The sequence below is a fragment of the Dendroctonus ponderosae genome, unplaced genomic scaffold, assembly GCF_020466585.1.
Source record: "Dendroctonus ponderosae isolate FM_Combo_2020 unplaced genomic scaffold, Dpon_F_20191213v2 Dpon_F_20191213_7, whole genome shotgun sequence".
NCBI lineage: Eukaryota > Metazoa > Arthropoda > Insecta > Coleoptera > Curculionidae > Dendroctonus > Dendroctonus ponderosae.
Genome location: NW_026018916.1, coordinates 9,015,182 through 9,031,071, shown reverse-complemented (window position 1 = coordinate 9,031,071; position 15,890 = coordinate 9,015,182). Strand labels below are relative to the sequence as shown.

The following is a 15,890-nucleotide window of genomic DNA, read 5'->3' as shown; positions in this document are numbered from 1 at the left end:
CTTATCATATCCTGGTCAACAACTTAACCTAATTTCTACTAGATCAGCTGTTAGATTAAAGATAGATCGCGCATAAATAAATGTGAGATGGTATTCAGTCTAAGTTTTTTTTGAATAGTGCTAGTATTTTGAGTAAAATTGTGTCACTTTCAATTGTGCAATTTCGAAGTGCTTAAGTTTTAGATATTTGGATATTTTTAACATGGCAGCAGGTTCATCGTCACAAAATGTTAGCCCTAGACTGCTGTGGTGTAGCAACTTACTGATCTACGTTTTCTTTAGGTTTCTGTTCAAGAATTCACCATAAGGGTGCCAAAAATGAACCAGAGAAAGTACCACGTGATGAGATTTAACGGGAACCTAGGCGTGGACTTTGCAAAATGGACTCAAGTAAAAATGGAGCGTGAAAATAATATGAAAGAATTTAAAGGCATTGATGAAGAACAGCCGAAGTAAGTTTATCTACGTCCCAAAACGTATCTGCCACAAGGCTCCTCTTCTTTAGAGAACGGACAGTTTAGCTTGTTTCAAAATTATATACTTTGAAAGCCATATGGCTAGAAGTAAAATTCCACTGGGAATAGCGTGTTTTCAGAGTAACATATTGTTAGAGCCGTAATAGTAGTAGTTCGGAGAAGGCCTAAAACCCTTTGAGCTCAAGTGAACAACCTGGAATTATGGATTCGTAAGTAGTTTCAAAGCAACATTTTTACTGTTCAGATTTGGTGCCGGATCGGAATTCGGTAGAGAAGCTAAAGAGGAAGCCCGAAGAAAGAAACTTGGCATAGTAGCAAAGAAATATCGCCCAGACGATCAACCCTGGATATTAAAGTGTTTTGGAAGCACTGTTAAAAAGTTTAAAGGTTAATATTGGTTAATTCATTAGTAGCAGGTACAGTATCCGAAAGTCACATTGAATATCACGATATTACTCGATTTTATCCAAATAACATCTAGCAGATGAATCGATTGTTATCAAAGTGAATTTCGCCGAATAAAAATGGATGCGTATATACATAGAAGCGTACATTATATATATACTTTAATACGTTCCACCATCGGTGACAAAGCAGAACTGGATTTCTAGGAGCTAAACACGAGGAAACTCATCGCGCGAGGATCAATCATAAATAATATTGTTAACTACTCTAGCCTACTCTAATACGGCACCATTTGACCCAATATTAAAGTAGGATTTCCGTGCCTTTATCGCCTAGAAATTTCATTCTGTGGGACCTATTGAAGTAGCCGTTTGATATCCATACACACACAACGTGTAGATCAAAATGCTGGACCTTAACAGGCCAAAGCAATGATCGTTTTAGAGTTTTATTATTTAACTTTTTTCAGGAATCAGAGAGGGTGGTATATCAGAAAACACGGCGTATTATGTATTTACACATGCTGAAGATGGGGCAATTGAAGCTTTTCCTCTATACGAGTGGTATAAATTTCAATCTATTCAGAGATACAAAGCTTTGTCTGCTGAAGAAGCCGAAATGGAATTTAACAAGCGAAACAAGCATTTGAATTTCTTCTCTCTCATGATGAGGTAAGAAGGCAAGTGCACATAATATCATTCATGCTCGATTTGCGATGGTTTATCTAGGAAACGACTGAAAGGTGAAGATGACGCAGATTTAGATGAAGATGGGGAGAAAAGTAAAAAGACGTCAAAGAAAAAAGATAAGGAGCTAAAAATATCTGATATGGATGAATGGATGGATAGTTCTGACGGAGACTCAGATTCTGATGGTGATGAGAAGGTGGAAGAGGAAGATGATGGGGAGAAAAGCAAGAAAAAAAAGAAAGGTACACTCATTATTTAAAAACCGTTTTGCATCTAGGTATACTAAAATGCATGTCATTCTTCAGGTCCACCTAAGCCCAAGAAAAAGCGAGACACGGATTTGGAGGCAGTTGAAGACTCTGATGATGGAGATGAGGAAGGCAGAGAGTTAGATTACATCAGCGACAGTAGTGAAAGTGAGCCAGAAAATACAAATCTTGATGGTGTGTCTGAGGAAAAAGGCTTGAAGTAAGTTATATATTCCTATATCATTTAAAAACTACATGGTGCGAATTTTAAAGAAAACTGCTAAATTCTGACGAGGAAGAATCAGAGGACTCTGATAAGGAGGACAAAGATAAGAACAATGAAGAAGATGAGAAGGAAGATGAAGCAGAAAAAAAAGCTGATGATGATAAGGACAAGAAAAAGAAGAAAAAAGACAAAAAGGTATAACACTTGTTTGGAAACATTGAAAATGTATCACATAAATATATTTTTTTGTTATTAGTCAAAGGACAAAAAGAAGAAAGAAAATGATCCGGACGATGATTTCAGTTCAGACAGTTCTTCAGATGATGACACAAAAAAAAAGAAAAGTGACAAGAAAGATAAGGAGAAGAACGATTCTAAATTCGAACCTGTAAGGTATGAGTAAATCAATCTTGACTGTAAGCAGCACGAAACAGTAAATTATAATTTTAGTGAGAACAGTAGTAGAGCAGCTAGTCCCACTGTTGATGGAAAACGCAAAATTATAAATGATGTGATAGCAGGTCCTAGCAAGAAACCAAAATTGGATTTGCCGAACTTTATTCCAGGTAAATATCTCCAAACTTCTGAATGTTTTAAATCTAAATAAATATTTTATTTTAAGGATTGGCCGAATCAGGAGTCACCGAGGATTCGGTTCGTAAATACTTAATGAGGAAACCAATGACAGCTACAGAGTTACTGCAGAAATTCAAGTCTAAGAAGACTGGCCTATCCAGCGAACAACTCGTTAACTTTATGACGCAGATTCTGAAGAAAATCAATCCGACCAAGCAGACCTTGAAAGGGAAAATGTATTTGTCGATAAAAGCTTAGTTTTTATCACTTAAAAGACTTAATGTCCGTTATCATCGTAAGTTCGAAATGTTATATCTATGTACTAAGTGATAAATAAGTATGACTTTACGGCAACTTACTTTTTCTATCAAGCTATATGAAGGAACCATTTATTTTAAAACATTGCCGCATATATCGTTAAAATTTAATAAAATCTTTGTGGATCTAGCAAATTTTGTATATACATATACTTACTTAAACTTGTATTTTATTATTTAGTTTGGCAATATAATTATATACAATTTGCTATTTTTGGTGTTTCAATAACATTTCAACCAAATTAGGAGTTATCAAATTAAAACTCGGATTAATTTGATATTGGTTTTAGATCGGTTATACAAACGTTTCCTAGATAACGATTTTAATTTGTAGACAAAATGTTTAAAAATATTTAATTGCGGCACTACGTCGGTTTAGTTTTTGAGAGCAACAATAACGTTAAATGCAAACTTACCTTGACAACCCATCGGGATTCATTTAACGTCTTAAATGGTACTTTATTCACATTTGCTCGTTGGCCCGTTAATTAATAGCTGTTAGTTACAAGACTGCAATCGCAATGACATAATCTGAAGAACAACGTAATCTGATGGAAATAGTTTATTTTAATTACTGTAAAATTTATTTATTTTACTATTTTATTAAAATTATAAATGGTAATTTATAAAAACCGTGAAGGCAACCAACTTCCAAACTTGTTTGTACATTCTTCAAAGATCAAAATTTTGTAGCAAACTTAAGATAAAGGTACTGCAAACGCAAGCCAAACACTATCTTGCAGATTTCGAAAATGAGTATGACTTCATACTGTTCGTTGCTCAATAAAGCGAAATATATGAACTCTTATAGAGTAAAATGTTTCAGTTTGATAAAAAAAAAAGAACTGCATTCGATATTCCCAGCTCTATCGGTTCTCGAAGAGTGTTTTTTATCCCCAAAGCTTCAGCACGTTAGTATACAGGGTGTATCATTGAAATTTTAATTTCCTAGTTGCTTTGCACTACCTTTCAAACCTTTAATTCCGTTTAGGTATCAAGTGTGCTCTCCTAATCAATGTGGCGCAAAAAAAATATTGTAGCATGAAAACCGAACGCAATTTTTCCATTGTCACACTATGAATATAAATCCTGAGCATTCTAATGAAACATTTAATTTATATGTAAATTACAAAAAATAATTTGTGTTATAAACGTCACTGAGACTGTATTTCAGAAATTTTGACTAAGGCATCGTACAAACTTTGTAAAAGATCATCACAATCAGCTTCGTCTGATAAACTAAATGTGACCTTATAACAAGCCTTGTACATTTCCGCCAACTTAGGAGAATCCTTAGTTGGACTCGGTTTCGAAAGACATATTTTAATCAACATTTTCAACGTATGTTGCAAGCGCTTTTTGATTAATATTAGTAGCGACTGCAATGATTCAAAACACGTGTCGTCTGAAGTGGACGTTTTTTGTTCAACTGGTACTTGGACTTTTTTGTTCACCAACATTTCCAACATTTTGTTGATTTCCAGAAAATATTTTATTGCCGATTGAAGATGCTTCAATTTAGTTGCTGCAGATGTGCTATCTACAAATAATAACAGCGGCTGGTTTAAATAATTCGGCTGCTTAGAAATTAACTCACATTCAATTAGATGTTCTGTCAGAGCCATTCTATGCATCTCACAGGAAAGGAAATGTATGGCATCCCCAGCTTCGAAAAATAACTTCGAAGCTTTTTCATAATGATGTTGAGCTAATTGAACTGAGTACCGTTTGGTATCTGAGGCGGCAGGATTACAGATATGAGAGTGCCAAAGGCATCCTTGCAAAGAAAATCGTTGGAATGTGTAAAACTACAGCTAAAAACTCTATATTACCACATTTAACGTGCAACATGGCGGCTCTGAACTGATAAAGAGGATATTTTGGATTCGTCTCATCTAGGTCGCAATGATCTAAAGCGGTTTGAATTGCTTCCAAAACTTGTTTCTCAGCATCGCTTTGACTCTGAAATGAGTTTTAATTAACGCACATAATTTATCGGCTGATATAACTTACGACGTCTGTGGGTGGATTCTTATGTAAAATGTCGCTAACTGTATACAGAACAGTACTTAGTTCCCATGTGACAGCGTCCCATATTCCAGGGCAATGTTTTCTCTCCCCTATAGCGCGGAGCGCCCTTTTGTAGCTTTGATAGGCTTTGTTGAAATGTTTTCGTTCTTGTGGGGTCAGTTCAGCCCTAGATATTTCGGACATACATTAAATACCGCTTCGTATCTTATAATAAGTCAAGGAAAAAATCTAGCATGATTACTTTTGATGTTCGGACGTCTCCTATCCTAGTGAAACATTCGTATGAACTCTATTCAACGACGGCCTCAAAAAAGAAAAAAATCTCCAAGATTAAAGCGTGTTTTTTTTTAAATGCAGCTCAAATTAGAGTTTCTAAAATATTTTGGTAAATAGTTTTAGAATGGAGTTTGATAAGAATGAATCCGAAATACTTTGGGCTTCTTCTTTTGTTTAGATTATACATTAAATTGAACTCAAATATATTTTCAGTCCAGCTCATGTGTTAAATCACTTTATCTTTTATATGCGTTTCAAGGGCGGGCTCATGGTGCAATTTGATTGCATACACAAAATAACTCGCTTGACAGTTTTTCAATTAACATAAGATTGCCAGTATGTTGCTTATGTATTGAAGTAAATGATCAAAGTGTTGAATAATTGTCGCACAGTTTAATACATAGTTTACTTACAACATAGTAAATTATTTAGTGAATCAGTTTTTTCTTGGCAAAGAAGTCTCGTGCTAAAAATCTTATATAAAAATTGCCTTTTGGTCTACTTTCTTTAAAAGTAAAAAAATGTCAAATACTACTGAGTGTTCATTTTCTGCGATACACGAATCAGTTGCCCCGTAAGAAACCTTGAAGAAACAAAAACCCCCTTGAAGAAACAAACTCAAAAGTTCAATAAAATAACCTGGAGAACCTTTTAGATATCCAAAAGAACAATTTACTTTTGGACATTGAATACAAAAAACTAATTTTTTTATGTGACTGACCACCCTTAAAAATATGTCCGTGTATTTTTGGAACACCTGTACATGATATAAATATATAAATAAAGTTTCACCTGTCCGTTGGCATATGTGCAAAAGCCAGAAGTCTATGTAGATGACCCATATTGGAGTTTAAAAGTGCGATATTGGCATCGTTGTTTAGATTTTCGAATATTTGTAAGCCTCTCGTTAAATATGGTTCGCTCTTATTACATGCAAAAATTGCATCTTCTGCGGTGGTAGATTGTTTCGCAACATTCAAGTAGTAGCTTGCTAATTCGTTTAAGCTATTCGCCAACCTGAAACATATTTGGGGTTTAAGTAAAGTATTTGTGTTAAAAACCCAACGTACTTTACCTGAACGATATACTTTCCGAAGGTGATATTTTCGCTGCACCTTCATAACATTCCACTGTTTTAAGCAACATTTGCTCAATGGTTCTAATGTCATGAACAAATACAACTTTGATATCACTGTCCCCCAAACTAACGCGGCAAACTCTGAAAATCCAACACGTTTAACTAACAATATTTCGAAAGTGAAGGAATTCGCTACCTTTCGTCCTGTTCTAATTGCTCCAACAAGAGTTCATCTTCATAATGGTGTGATTGCAACTGTTCTCTATAGACATCAACACTTTTCCAATGTTGTACTATCATAAGACAAGCGTCTCCCGCTCTTCCTAACAAACAGCTCAGTCTTAGAACTCCACTGCCACCTTTTAACTGAGCTCGATCTAACGCCAATTGACATCTTGCAAGCAGCCCTAAGACTCGAAGGCATTCTCCATACATGCTCTGAAAATGATAGTTATTTACTAATTTGTACCCTCAACTAAAGAGTTATTCCAATGGTAAAAGCATACTGTGGTCCATACCTGCTTTTTATTCTGAGGCTGTTGTGAATCTTAAAAAAACATTCATGCTGTCTTCATGATCTTGAATCTGCGGAACATTTTTCGCAAATCTCACCTTATTTCCCATCGAAAGGTGATGGTACATATATGTATTGTATTATATTCCATTTTATTAATTTGAACAGCGAAAACTAAATTCAGTTCGATTAAATGATTCGAATTAGGTCTTAGACAAGATTTTCCAAGATTTAATCCTTCGATTATAAAAACAATTCGATTATTGCAATCACTAATCGTTACGCTAACCTTAAGGTTTCAGCGTTGATATTGCGTGAAAAAAAATCGAAAGATGAGTAAGCTTATACAGTTATGGTGATGCCGAAAGTTCGTTTGAGGGCTAATTATGCAGTTCGAAAAAAACTTCGAAATAATGGGGGTTGTTTATGCGGTTTTAAACAAAAACTTCTGCATCAATTGTTTAGCATTCCAAAATTGCATTTTTTTTAGGGTTTAACACGTGTTTCTTCACAGGGTACGAAAATAACGATTCATCTCAACATAGACGCAAACAGATGCCTGTATTTCTTAAATATTCTGAACAACAAACCGATTTCCAATATTTTTCACTATTAAAAGTTTCTTGATATTGGTAAAGGGTTTGGAATATTTAAGCGATATTTTCGTTTTTAAGTTCTCCATTTTTTGAGCATTCAGTAAAAAAATCGATTAGATACAAACTTACTTGCTCTTTACTAAGCAATAATTTAACGGGACTTAAATAACTTAATTTAAAAATTTAATTAATATTGGTACTATAAAAGCTTATATTTTGATTCAGAAGCCAAGAAGAAATTTGAGAAAGTTTTATTTCGAACACCATAATAGACCAACCTCCAAAAAGTCAACAAACTCCCTGCCCCGGCCGACCAATCCCAATTGAACCAAAAAAACATGTACACTTACCCGAGAAATATAGTATTCTGCTAATGTGGCATAGACTAAGACAGCCTTTTCCAGTAGCAACGTTTTTAAATGCCCTTTCCAAGATATGGTTTTCGGATCAAAAGTAGGCCACTTAGGATGGTAAGCAGCGTCATTCGGTTCTTTAGGCAACAGTGCCCTATATTAATAAAACAATCATACAGCTATTGAAAAATTCTGGGGGATCGTAACTGAACATCAATTCGCAACTTGACTTGAAACTATATAGCCTGAATGCTTCGCCTTAGTTTTGCAAGGAATACTTTCAATTTAAAACTCCCTGGATAAAAATAAATCTATAAATAGTGATTATTATTAGTTACGCTCATTTTCTGCTAGGAAATTCATTTGCAAACGTTCAAAAGCTATTATTGTAGGAATAGACATGTAAAGCGTCTAGTCAACCATATCTTACATTTTTTGCTCTACGTTTTTTTCCTTTTTCTTCTTATCTTTCTTCTTAGATCGTTTAGAGGTGCGACCTGAGGAGTCTGATTCGAGTTGACTGTCAGCTTTAACGTTCTCATTTAGCTTGGGATATGGCATTGGAATTGGTTCAAAAGGTCTTGCCATGGGTACCTAAAATAACTAATGTAGTCACTAGTACTTTCAATTAGTTAATATCACTTGCCTCTTCCTCTGCTCCCCTATTGGTTTCCTCTTTGTCTTTTTCATTAAAATATGGCAAACATTTAAATCCGGCAGCTATGTGACTAATTGCATGGCTGCACCTCTCTTCTAAGCTTCCAGTTAATGGAGTCGGTGGCTTATAAAAATTTCTGAATTTTTCGTTGCTTTCGCGCTTGTCCAGGTCAAGAACAGATACAGAATTATCTAGAAACCGTTTTTTCTTTATTAAAAAACACTATTCCTAATATCCACCTACCATCATTCGGCAAATCTTCATCATCGTCGTAAACACTCCCTTCATCATCATCTTTTTCAAACCTTTCCAAATTTGGATTTTCAGGATTTACTTCCGCTGGAATATATAAATCGGAGAGCATATAATGGGATGAGGTCACGATTTCCGGATATTTTTCTGCTGATAGTAATTTCACAGTGTTTTTTAAAAGCATGCGAATAGTCCCGGGTTGTGGCCTTCTACGTAACAGCGAAATATTCTTATAAATGCGCTGTGCAGACTATTTCTGCAAACTAAGTCTGATAAATGAGAAAATTAGCTCACCTATCCGGCGAATGCTTCATATTCCTAGCGACTCTATAAAGCAACATAGCAACGGGAATAGTAAACGGATTTTGTCCCTTTTGAACATCCTCTTCTGAGCAAAGCGAAGTGAGATCATAAAGTTTAACAACCTAAAAAAACATTGAAAGTCCGTTAATGGTTACTTCAGTTACTGATCTACTTCCTAAAGTAGTTAATCTTTTAGGTACTCACTTCTTCGTCCTTCCCTTTAAACAACCAATAGGTGTGACCGGCTTTCGTAGCATTTGATTTTAAAAACGACAGAATGCTCTGAGCAACGTCTCTAATTAACTTTGGGGAAAACTTTGAATTGTTCAGTCTGAAATAAATGTATAGAGATTAAATTTGAAAACTATACTTAAGGGGGTTTGAGTGATGTTTTCAATGAGGGAGAGTATTTGTTAATCAATCTTCTCAATTCGTTTTATTTTATAGGAAAATTGAACTCAAAATATTCAATACAAGATAGCCGCCTCATCTTTACTGTCTCTCGGCTTTATCTGGCGAAGAAAATAACAGGATTTCCTAATCGAATTTTTGGCAACTTAACATTTTTTTAGCTGGCCACATTTAAAAATTTGTTTCAACTATAGATTTCCCCAAAAAATGTTACACCTTCTATGGTAGCATTATCAAATTCCATAGTAAAAATAAAGCTTTTACAAGGTAAAATATAGAAAATGTGAACCGTATTTGATTTATTCTGAAAACATGTCTAACTGTAAACCAAAAGTAAAAAAATTCTAGGACCTCTTTTTGTGCCAGTACTAAAAAAAATATTTGACTATTTAATACTATTTAATTTATATCGAATTTTATACATTTATACAATCTCTGAAAACTAAAGTTTGAAAATTAAATAACTTTATCTGAAATTTCTCGTTAAATCGAAATCTGGATGTGTTTTCAAAGCGTCAGACATAAAATGTAATACTTTTTTCTCAAAAATATTATAACAACCCTTAAAAATCAACCGTTTTCTAGATGATTGCGATTTTTCACCCAATTAATAAAGTTCGAGATAACTGCGTATTGCTACACGAATGATAAAAGTTGATGAGTGGCATACACAAGTGTGCAGTAACAGTTCAGTAGTTGAAAATGAAGCAAACCAATGTGAAGTAACAGCTTCTTTAATAGAAAATCCTCATGAAAGTCAAAGAAACATATGAAATTTGAGTGGCAGCAGCCGAACTAGTGTTTCTGATGAGTAGATTCTACCATGAGTCTACCATTGAAAGAAATATCTAAAGGTCTAGCTGGTAGACTATTGTGGATGCAACTAGATGGTGGAAATTCTTTAAGATGTTACTTTAAGAAATTACTCATATAAAATGTTCTAAGTAAGTAGATTTTTATGGCATTAAAAACTTGCGCAACCCTGGCATTCGTTACACTAATAACTAAGTTCTAATGCTATTTCTAATGAGACAAAATACAGTTTGGTATTGTCTTACCTCGGTAAGTCCTCTGTTTTAATAAGTTCATACTTTTGCACAATGCCATTCAGATGGTAACACATTACAACTTCAGGTACATTTGACATCAAATTATCGAGCCAATAATCGATTCCAGTAAGTACAGAAATTGGTCTATTCATGTCTCGCAACCTGAAAATTCCATTGCTGGAAATTCCGTTAAAATTTTTCAAAATAAACCGACCTCAAAGAAATGCACGGATGCGTCCCACCTCCAAATATCGGCATATCAGTGCCAAGAAGCATTTCAATATCCTCAAAAGTCCACGCTACATTGCGATTAAATTCGAATGGATTTGAATCTGGACATTCTGAGCTTGGTGATGGGTCTGGCAGAGGTGGCGGTTGCAGACTTTTACTGGTGGTAGGTTGCAATGGAAAATGTCTAGAAATTTATAAATTAAATCATTTTCAAATTACTAGGAGTGGTATTAAAAATTAAATATTTACCTAGAACCAGAGTCAGCTTCGCCATCATCCTTGCTTTCCACTAAACTGTGATATAAAAACTTTGAGACCAAACTTTTCTGTTTCAAAGCCTTCTGAGTCCTGGAAATAATTTTTTAAATAAAATATGATAAATGGAACGAGTAAAAGTACTGTTTTAATTGATAACTATATTTACGGCCGGAATGATATCGGGTTGAATACTTGAATAATCAATTTATATTTGTTCCAACTCATTAGCACTACATTCCACAAAGTTGCCAAAATATAAACTGCATATTGATTAAGCCAAAGTGAATTAGATAAGATTAGATTGGAAAGGAGATACCTATTTTTCAAATACAGGTGTCGATCTTCCTCGTAAGACTGTCTGTCTACATTTTCAAAGAAGAACTTTTTAAGCCAATCCCAGTCAGTTTCTGAAGTTTTCAGTAAATGCTTGTAGATATCAAATTCATCTAGTAGGAGTGTATTTTCAACTCGATGAACCATCATACTAATATGTCCTTTGCTGTAAGGAATCTTCAGAAGATTCTTAATATTTTCTGCATCCGAAACAACATCCACCTCGCCTACACAGTCTGGAAACATATGTGCCATTCTAAAACTAAAATCTTAATTTAGTTAGCGCCCAAAGGACAAGTTTCCCATTTTTCTTATACCTGGAAAACCCTTTCTGATGATATATAACGCGTTGTAATCCATATGAATCAGCGGAACTGCTTAACCAGTTAGAAGGAGGTAGATTCAAGTCAGTGTTACATTGCAGTTTAGCAAATGTTGCAGGCTTAGGAGCTGAGAACTTTACTACAGCTCTTGATTTTACCTTTTCTTGACCTATATAATCTACATCCTGATCTATTTCATAACTATCTCCGGACATGATTTATACTTTGTTTAAGGAGCTTTTTAATTGCTGATAACGAGATTAAGTTGTTTTTTTTTTCGTTTGAAAAACGATTTAAAATCTTTAAAAGATGAACTTTTTAGCATGTAAACAAAAAACTTTGGTTATTGGTTATTGCCAATTGCCAAATATTCTAATAGTCTTCTACTTCTTCCGTGCTTCTATATGATTGTTGATAGTGAAAGAAGACAAATTTATAAAGACAAGGTTAGAGTTATTTAAGCTGTCTGACAAATATGAGATGACATTTAAATATTATTGTTGACGTTTGTGTTAAAAGGTATATTTATTTCCAATAAATAATGCCAAAAAAATGTCATCTTAATTCAAATCTACATATTTTCACACTAAATCCCGTTTAATTTTCTTTCAAGCTAAATTATTTGTTATGAAATAAAGACCTATCATGAACTCAGATGCCGACCAAAACAGTCAAAGCAGTTCGAGAAGTGAATCGAAAGGAGTTCCCGTAATCAGCAAGGACTCCGGCAAATACTGTTGGGTATGTTTTGCGTCAGAGGACGAGGATTTAGACGCTGCATGGGTACAGCCATGTAACTGCAGAGGCACGACCAAATGGGTTCGATTTTCAGCGCTTTGCTTGCATCAACAAATCAATCCTTACCGCCCCATTATAGGTTCATCAAACTTGCCTCCAGAGATGGGTGGATGAAAAACAGAAAGGGGGCAACTTGAACAAAGTGATATGCCCTCAATGTCAGACTGAGTACATTATAGTGTTCCCAAATATGGGCATTTTAGTTCTAATGCTAGATACAATGGATAGTTTTATATACAAAGGTTGTCCCTTTATGGCTGCAGGCATAGTTGTTGGGGCAGTATATTGGTGTGCAGTTACATATGGTGCCATTACAGTAATGCAGGTAAACAGCAAATACTCGAAAATCTGAAGTGAATTCGTTGAAAATTGAATTGTTTTTTGCACTTATTGTCTATTTAGAAATTATAAAAAAACAATAGATTATCACACAGTTAAAAGAAATTCGAATGAAAACTCGTATAAAAAATGTGGTTTTTGTTATATATATTTCTTCGAATTACTGAGAACATTAGTATCTGCTGATTATAAACGTATTAAGAGATTGAAGTCCGGTAAAATATTGTATTGGTCTTATAAGTCTAATAGAAAAATCGCCATTAATTAAAATCTCTACAAGTGTAAATTCCATATAGGCAAACTCGGTTGTATTAAGAATTTTTCTATTCAGGTTATAGGGCAGAAAGAAGGTTTAGCAATAATGGAACAAGCTGATCCGCTTGTTTTACTGATTGGACTTCCAGCAATACCAGTGGCCTTACTTTTGGGAAAGCTCATCCGTTGGGAAGATGCGTTACTTAGTTTTATGAGAAAAAATATCAACAAAATTCCAATTATCAGAAGCATTCCACCATTTCGGTAAGTTATGCATTACATGCGTCTTTTACCAATTAGCCTCACGGTAACCCACAAACTGCAACATCAATTATAGAATAATTTTAACTAAATATATTGAATATTTCAGAATTGATATTGCCACAAATACTCGTCCGCAATCGTCCACGGAAAATGAACTTCCTCCGTTGTCTAGTCCAGTGTCTGCTACTCGGGTGCTTTGCGGCGCACTACTGATGCCAACCATATCAACGTTTTTTGGCAAATTCCTTTTTGATTCAGTCAAATCGAACTTTCACAGAACCGTGTTAGGAGGATTGGCATTTATTGCGGTCAAAGGGTGTCTGAAAATTTACCACAAACAGCAGAACTACATCAGGCAGTGCCAGAGGAAGATTTTAGATTACACTGAGTCCAATATTTCCACCTATGTAAGGCACAATAATCGGCGACAGGATGAATAATATTAAATCGCATTCTTACTGTAAAAATATTTACTATCCCTTAAAGCACAAATGCAATCCACATATTGCGGCAGTTTTAGAGGCTTTTCATGGGAATTAACGACAGATGAAACCCAGGTTTTAGGAAACGAAAAAATTATCAATTAAAGTGAATTATTTAAGTCAAACGACTCAAGTTATTGACTACTGTAACGCGTACATACGCTACTCTTAAAATTTGACATCGATTACTATTCAGGTACGTTCTATTAACGGAATTAAGCTTAATTTGCTGACAATATATGCGCACTGATCAGTCTGTGTGTTTATTGCTCAGTTCTGTTTTAAGGGATCGACTATGACGCCTTCTTTACTTTGAATATTTGTTAATGTTTTGAGCGATTAATTTAAGGGTTTTTGTAATTAGGCAAAATTTGGTCATTGTTAACTCCTATTAAAATATCTAATAAAAACAGCGTTTATATTTTTAAAAGTTTGTTTTATTCACTTAAATAATCGGGGCAATAAAAATAACAAAAAACTGGAATTCATTCATGTTTTAGCTCAATTCTTAAACACATTCTTCAAAACATTTCGGTAGGAGTATTAACTATTTTTGAATGACGATACAGAGCAATAATAACTATTCAAACTTAAGTCAATCATGCTCAAAAGATGATGTTATTGTAACATTTATTGAGCAAATTCAACATACACGCATAAGCGATAACAATAAATCTGAAATAATTTATATAAATAACTATAATTAAGTTTTTTCAATTTTATAAGTAGTGATTAATGCCCAGCCAAATAGAAAATACTGGGCCAAGCATTTAGAATGTAAGAATTTTATTATCAGACTAAAAACGGACCATGACAATGTTCAATATTAGGAACACTTTCAATAGCAAAAATAAAAACTTTCAATTTGCAAATTAGCATTCGAATTAACTGGTAAAAGATGCCGATTTAGGTTCTTGAATTTATCGGTTAACAGTTAGTGCTATATTTGCATAGAAAGCTATATAGCAACATGCCAATGTAGATGTATTTTCAGAATTTCATTGAGCCCTAAAGATGGCTGGGAAGGACCTAAATAGGCGTATTTTACCATTCACCATCACGATCACTAATAAACCACAATATCACTTCAAATTAATTACTTAAACCAGCTTCATACAAATCTGGACCAGTGTAAGGATGGGAGTCAGTCCAATACCACAATGGTGATCTAATTTCTTGTAAACGAAACACGTCTGAACTTACTTGACTTAATTTGTTGTAATATGAACACTTTCTTGAATCGTAATCGGCATCAGAATAGCCATATGGAGGAGCCAGGATATCCAAAAAGGCTGCAGGCTCATTTAAACTTTGAATTTCATGTAGGTTTTTGTAGTTGGGTTCAAGAACACAGGGAGGGCTGTTTACCCCAGCTATCGTAATTTCGTTCAGTTCCGCAGTTACTATGCTGTAATTGCCAGCTTTTGGCTTGAAAGGCATTGGAGCCGTGCTGTCCTGGAAACTTTTGTTGTCCACTTCCTGGGTTTTATCTGTATTGAGTGAGTAGCTCACTATCTTGACTTGACCAGCGATTACTTTAATTAGTCCATGCATCTGAGGATGATTGTGAAGTGGCAGTTTTCCATTTGGTTTCAGAATGAATATTCCCATGGTGAGATGGTCATCCTCGAATAATTCGATGCAACTCACTGGTGCCTTATCTGGATGTTCCCACAGCTGTGGATTGAGGAACTGACGTGGAAAATTAACATGCTCGGCAGTTGTTTTGTCTAGTAGAGCTATGAGAGCTTCCAAATTCAATGGAAACGATTCCGCTTTGTGCTTGGTAGTGGTAAACGTTATAAGTGCTTGTTTCAAAACGTTTAAAATGTGACTGGGCTTCGACATGTTTGTGAAACACTACAAGACTCAAGATGGTGAATTGAAAAACGACGCTAAACTCGATCAATCACTGGTAATCGCACAAGATAAGTACAACTAATGCTTTAAATCATCGCTAAAGTTTCGCAGACTGTGCCCTAGCCTATTGTAATTGTTTACAACTTGTCTTTATCCTGCTTTATCCTGTGGTCTTTATGTGGTCTTTATCTATGGTTTACAAGTGGCATACACAGATCACAGAGGTTCTGTAATCTCACACTCTGTAATCTGTGGTGGGATATGTTAGTGGGTAGATATCATATATTAA

The 15,890-nt window shown here is 34.7% G+C and overlaps 4 protein-coding genes across 5 annotated transcripts; 2 read left to right on the top strand and 2 right to left on the bottom strand.

The window, feature by feature from the left end:
- Window positions 1-4: 4 nt before the first annotated feature.
- On the top strand, window positions 5-3,148 carry LOC109542788 (general transcription factor IIF subunit 1). The gene is made up of 10 exons (XM_019912156.2): window positions 5-229; window positions 283-452; window positions 721-863; window positions 1,351-1,552; window positions 1,610-1,812; window positions 1,876-2,038; window positions 2,092-2,239; window positions 2,301-2,437; window positions 2,495-2,610; window positions 2,667-3,148. Exons 1-10 carry the CDS (start codon window positions 203-205, stop codon window positions 2,876-2,878), a joined length of 1,521 nt encoding a protein of 506 aa, XP_019767715.1. The 5' UTR covers window positions 5-202; the 3' UTR covers window positions 2,879-3,148.
- Window positions 3,149-4,033: 885 nt separating this feature from the next.
- Window positions 4,034-11,975, bottom strand: LOC109542791 (erythroid differentiation-related factor 1). The gene is made up of 18 exons (XM_019912165.2): window positions 11,598-11,975; window positions 11,264-11,542; window positions 10,939-11,037; window positions 10,673-10,873; window positions 10,468-10,620; window positions 9,203-9,329; window positions 8,990-9,120; window positions 8,687-8,904; window positions 8,432-8,634; window positions 8,216-8,379; window positions 7,783-7,939; window positions 6,519-6,760; window positions 6,320-6,463; window positions 6,037-6,261; window positions 4,951-5,134; window positions 4,770-4,899; window positions 4,535-4,714; window positions 4,034-4,477 (listed from the first exon to the last, which is right to left on the bottom strand). The coding sequence occupies exons 1-18, from the start codon at window positions 11,816-11,818 to the stop codon at window positions 4,092-4,094; spliced, it is 3,444 nt and encodes a 1,147-aa protein (XP_019767724.2). The 5' UTR covers window positions 11,819-11,975; the 3' UTR covers window positions 4,034-4,091.
- Window positions 11,976-12,052: 77 nt separating this feature from the next.
- Window positions 12,053-14,171, top strand: LOC109542796 (E3 ubiquitin-protein ligase MARCHF5). 2 transcript variants are annotated; one of them, XM_019912171.2, is made up of 5 exons: window positions 12,053-12,122; window positions 12,217-12,422; window positions 12,481-12,726; window positions 13,072-13,259; window positions 13,366-14,171. In XM_019912171.2, exons 2-5 carry the CDS (start codon window positions 12,249-12,251, stop codon window positions 13,697-13,699), a joined length of 942 nt encoding a protein of 313 aa, XP_019767730.1. In that variant the 5' UTR covers window positions 12,053-12,122; window positions 12,217-12,248; the 3' UTR covers window positions 13,700-14,171. The 2 variants fall into 2 exon arrangements, with proteins under 2 accessions (XP_019767730.1, XP_048524225.1); XM_048668268.1 differs by having other exon boundaries at window positions 12,086-12,422.
- A 45-nt stretch (window positions 14,172-14,216) lies between these two features.
- Window positions 14,217-15,798, bottom strand: LOC109542797 (2-aminoethanethiol dioxygenase). The gene has a single exon (XM_019912172.2). The coding sequence runs from the start codon at window positions 15,587-15,589 to the stop codon at window positions 14,834-14,836; it is 756 nt and encodes a 251-aa protein (XP_019767731.1). The 5' UTR covers window positions 15,590-15,798; the 3' UTR covers window positions 14,217-14,833.
- Between the last annotated feature and the right edge of the window lie 92 nt (window positions 15,799-15,890).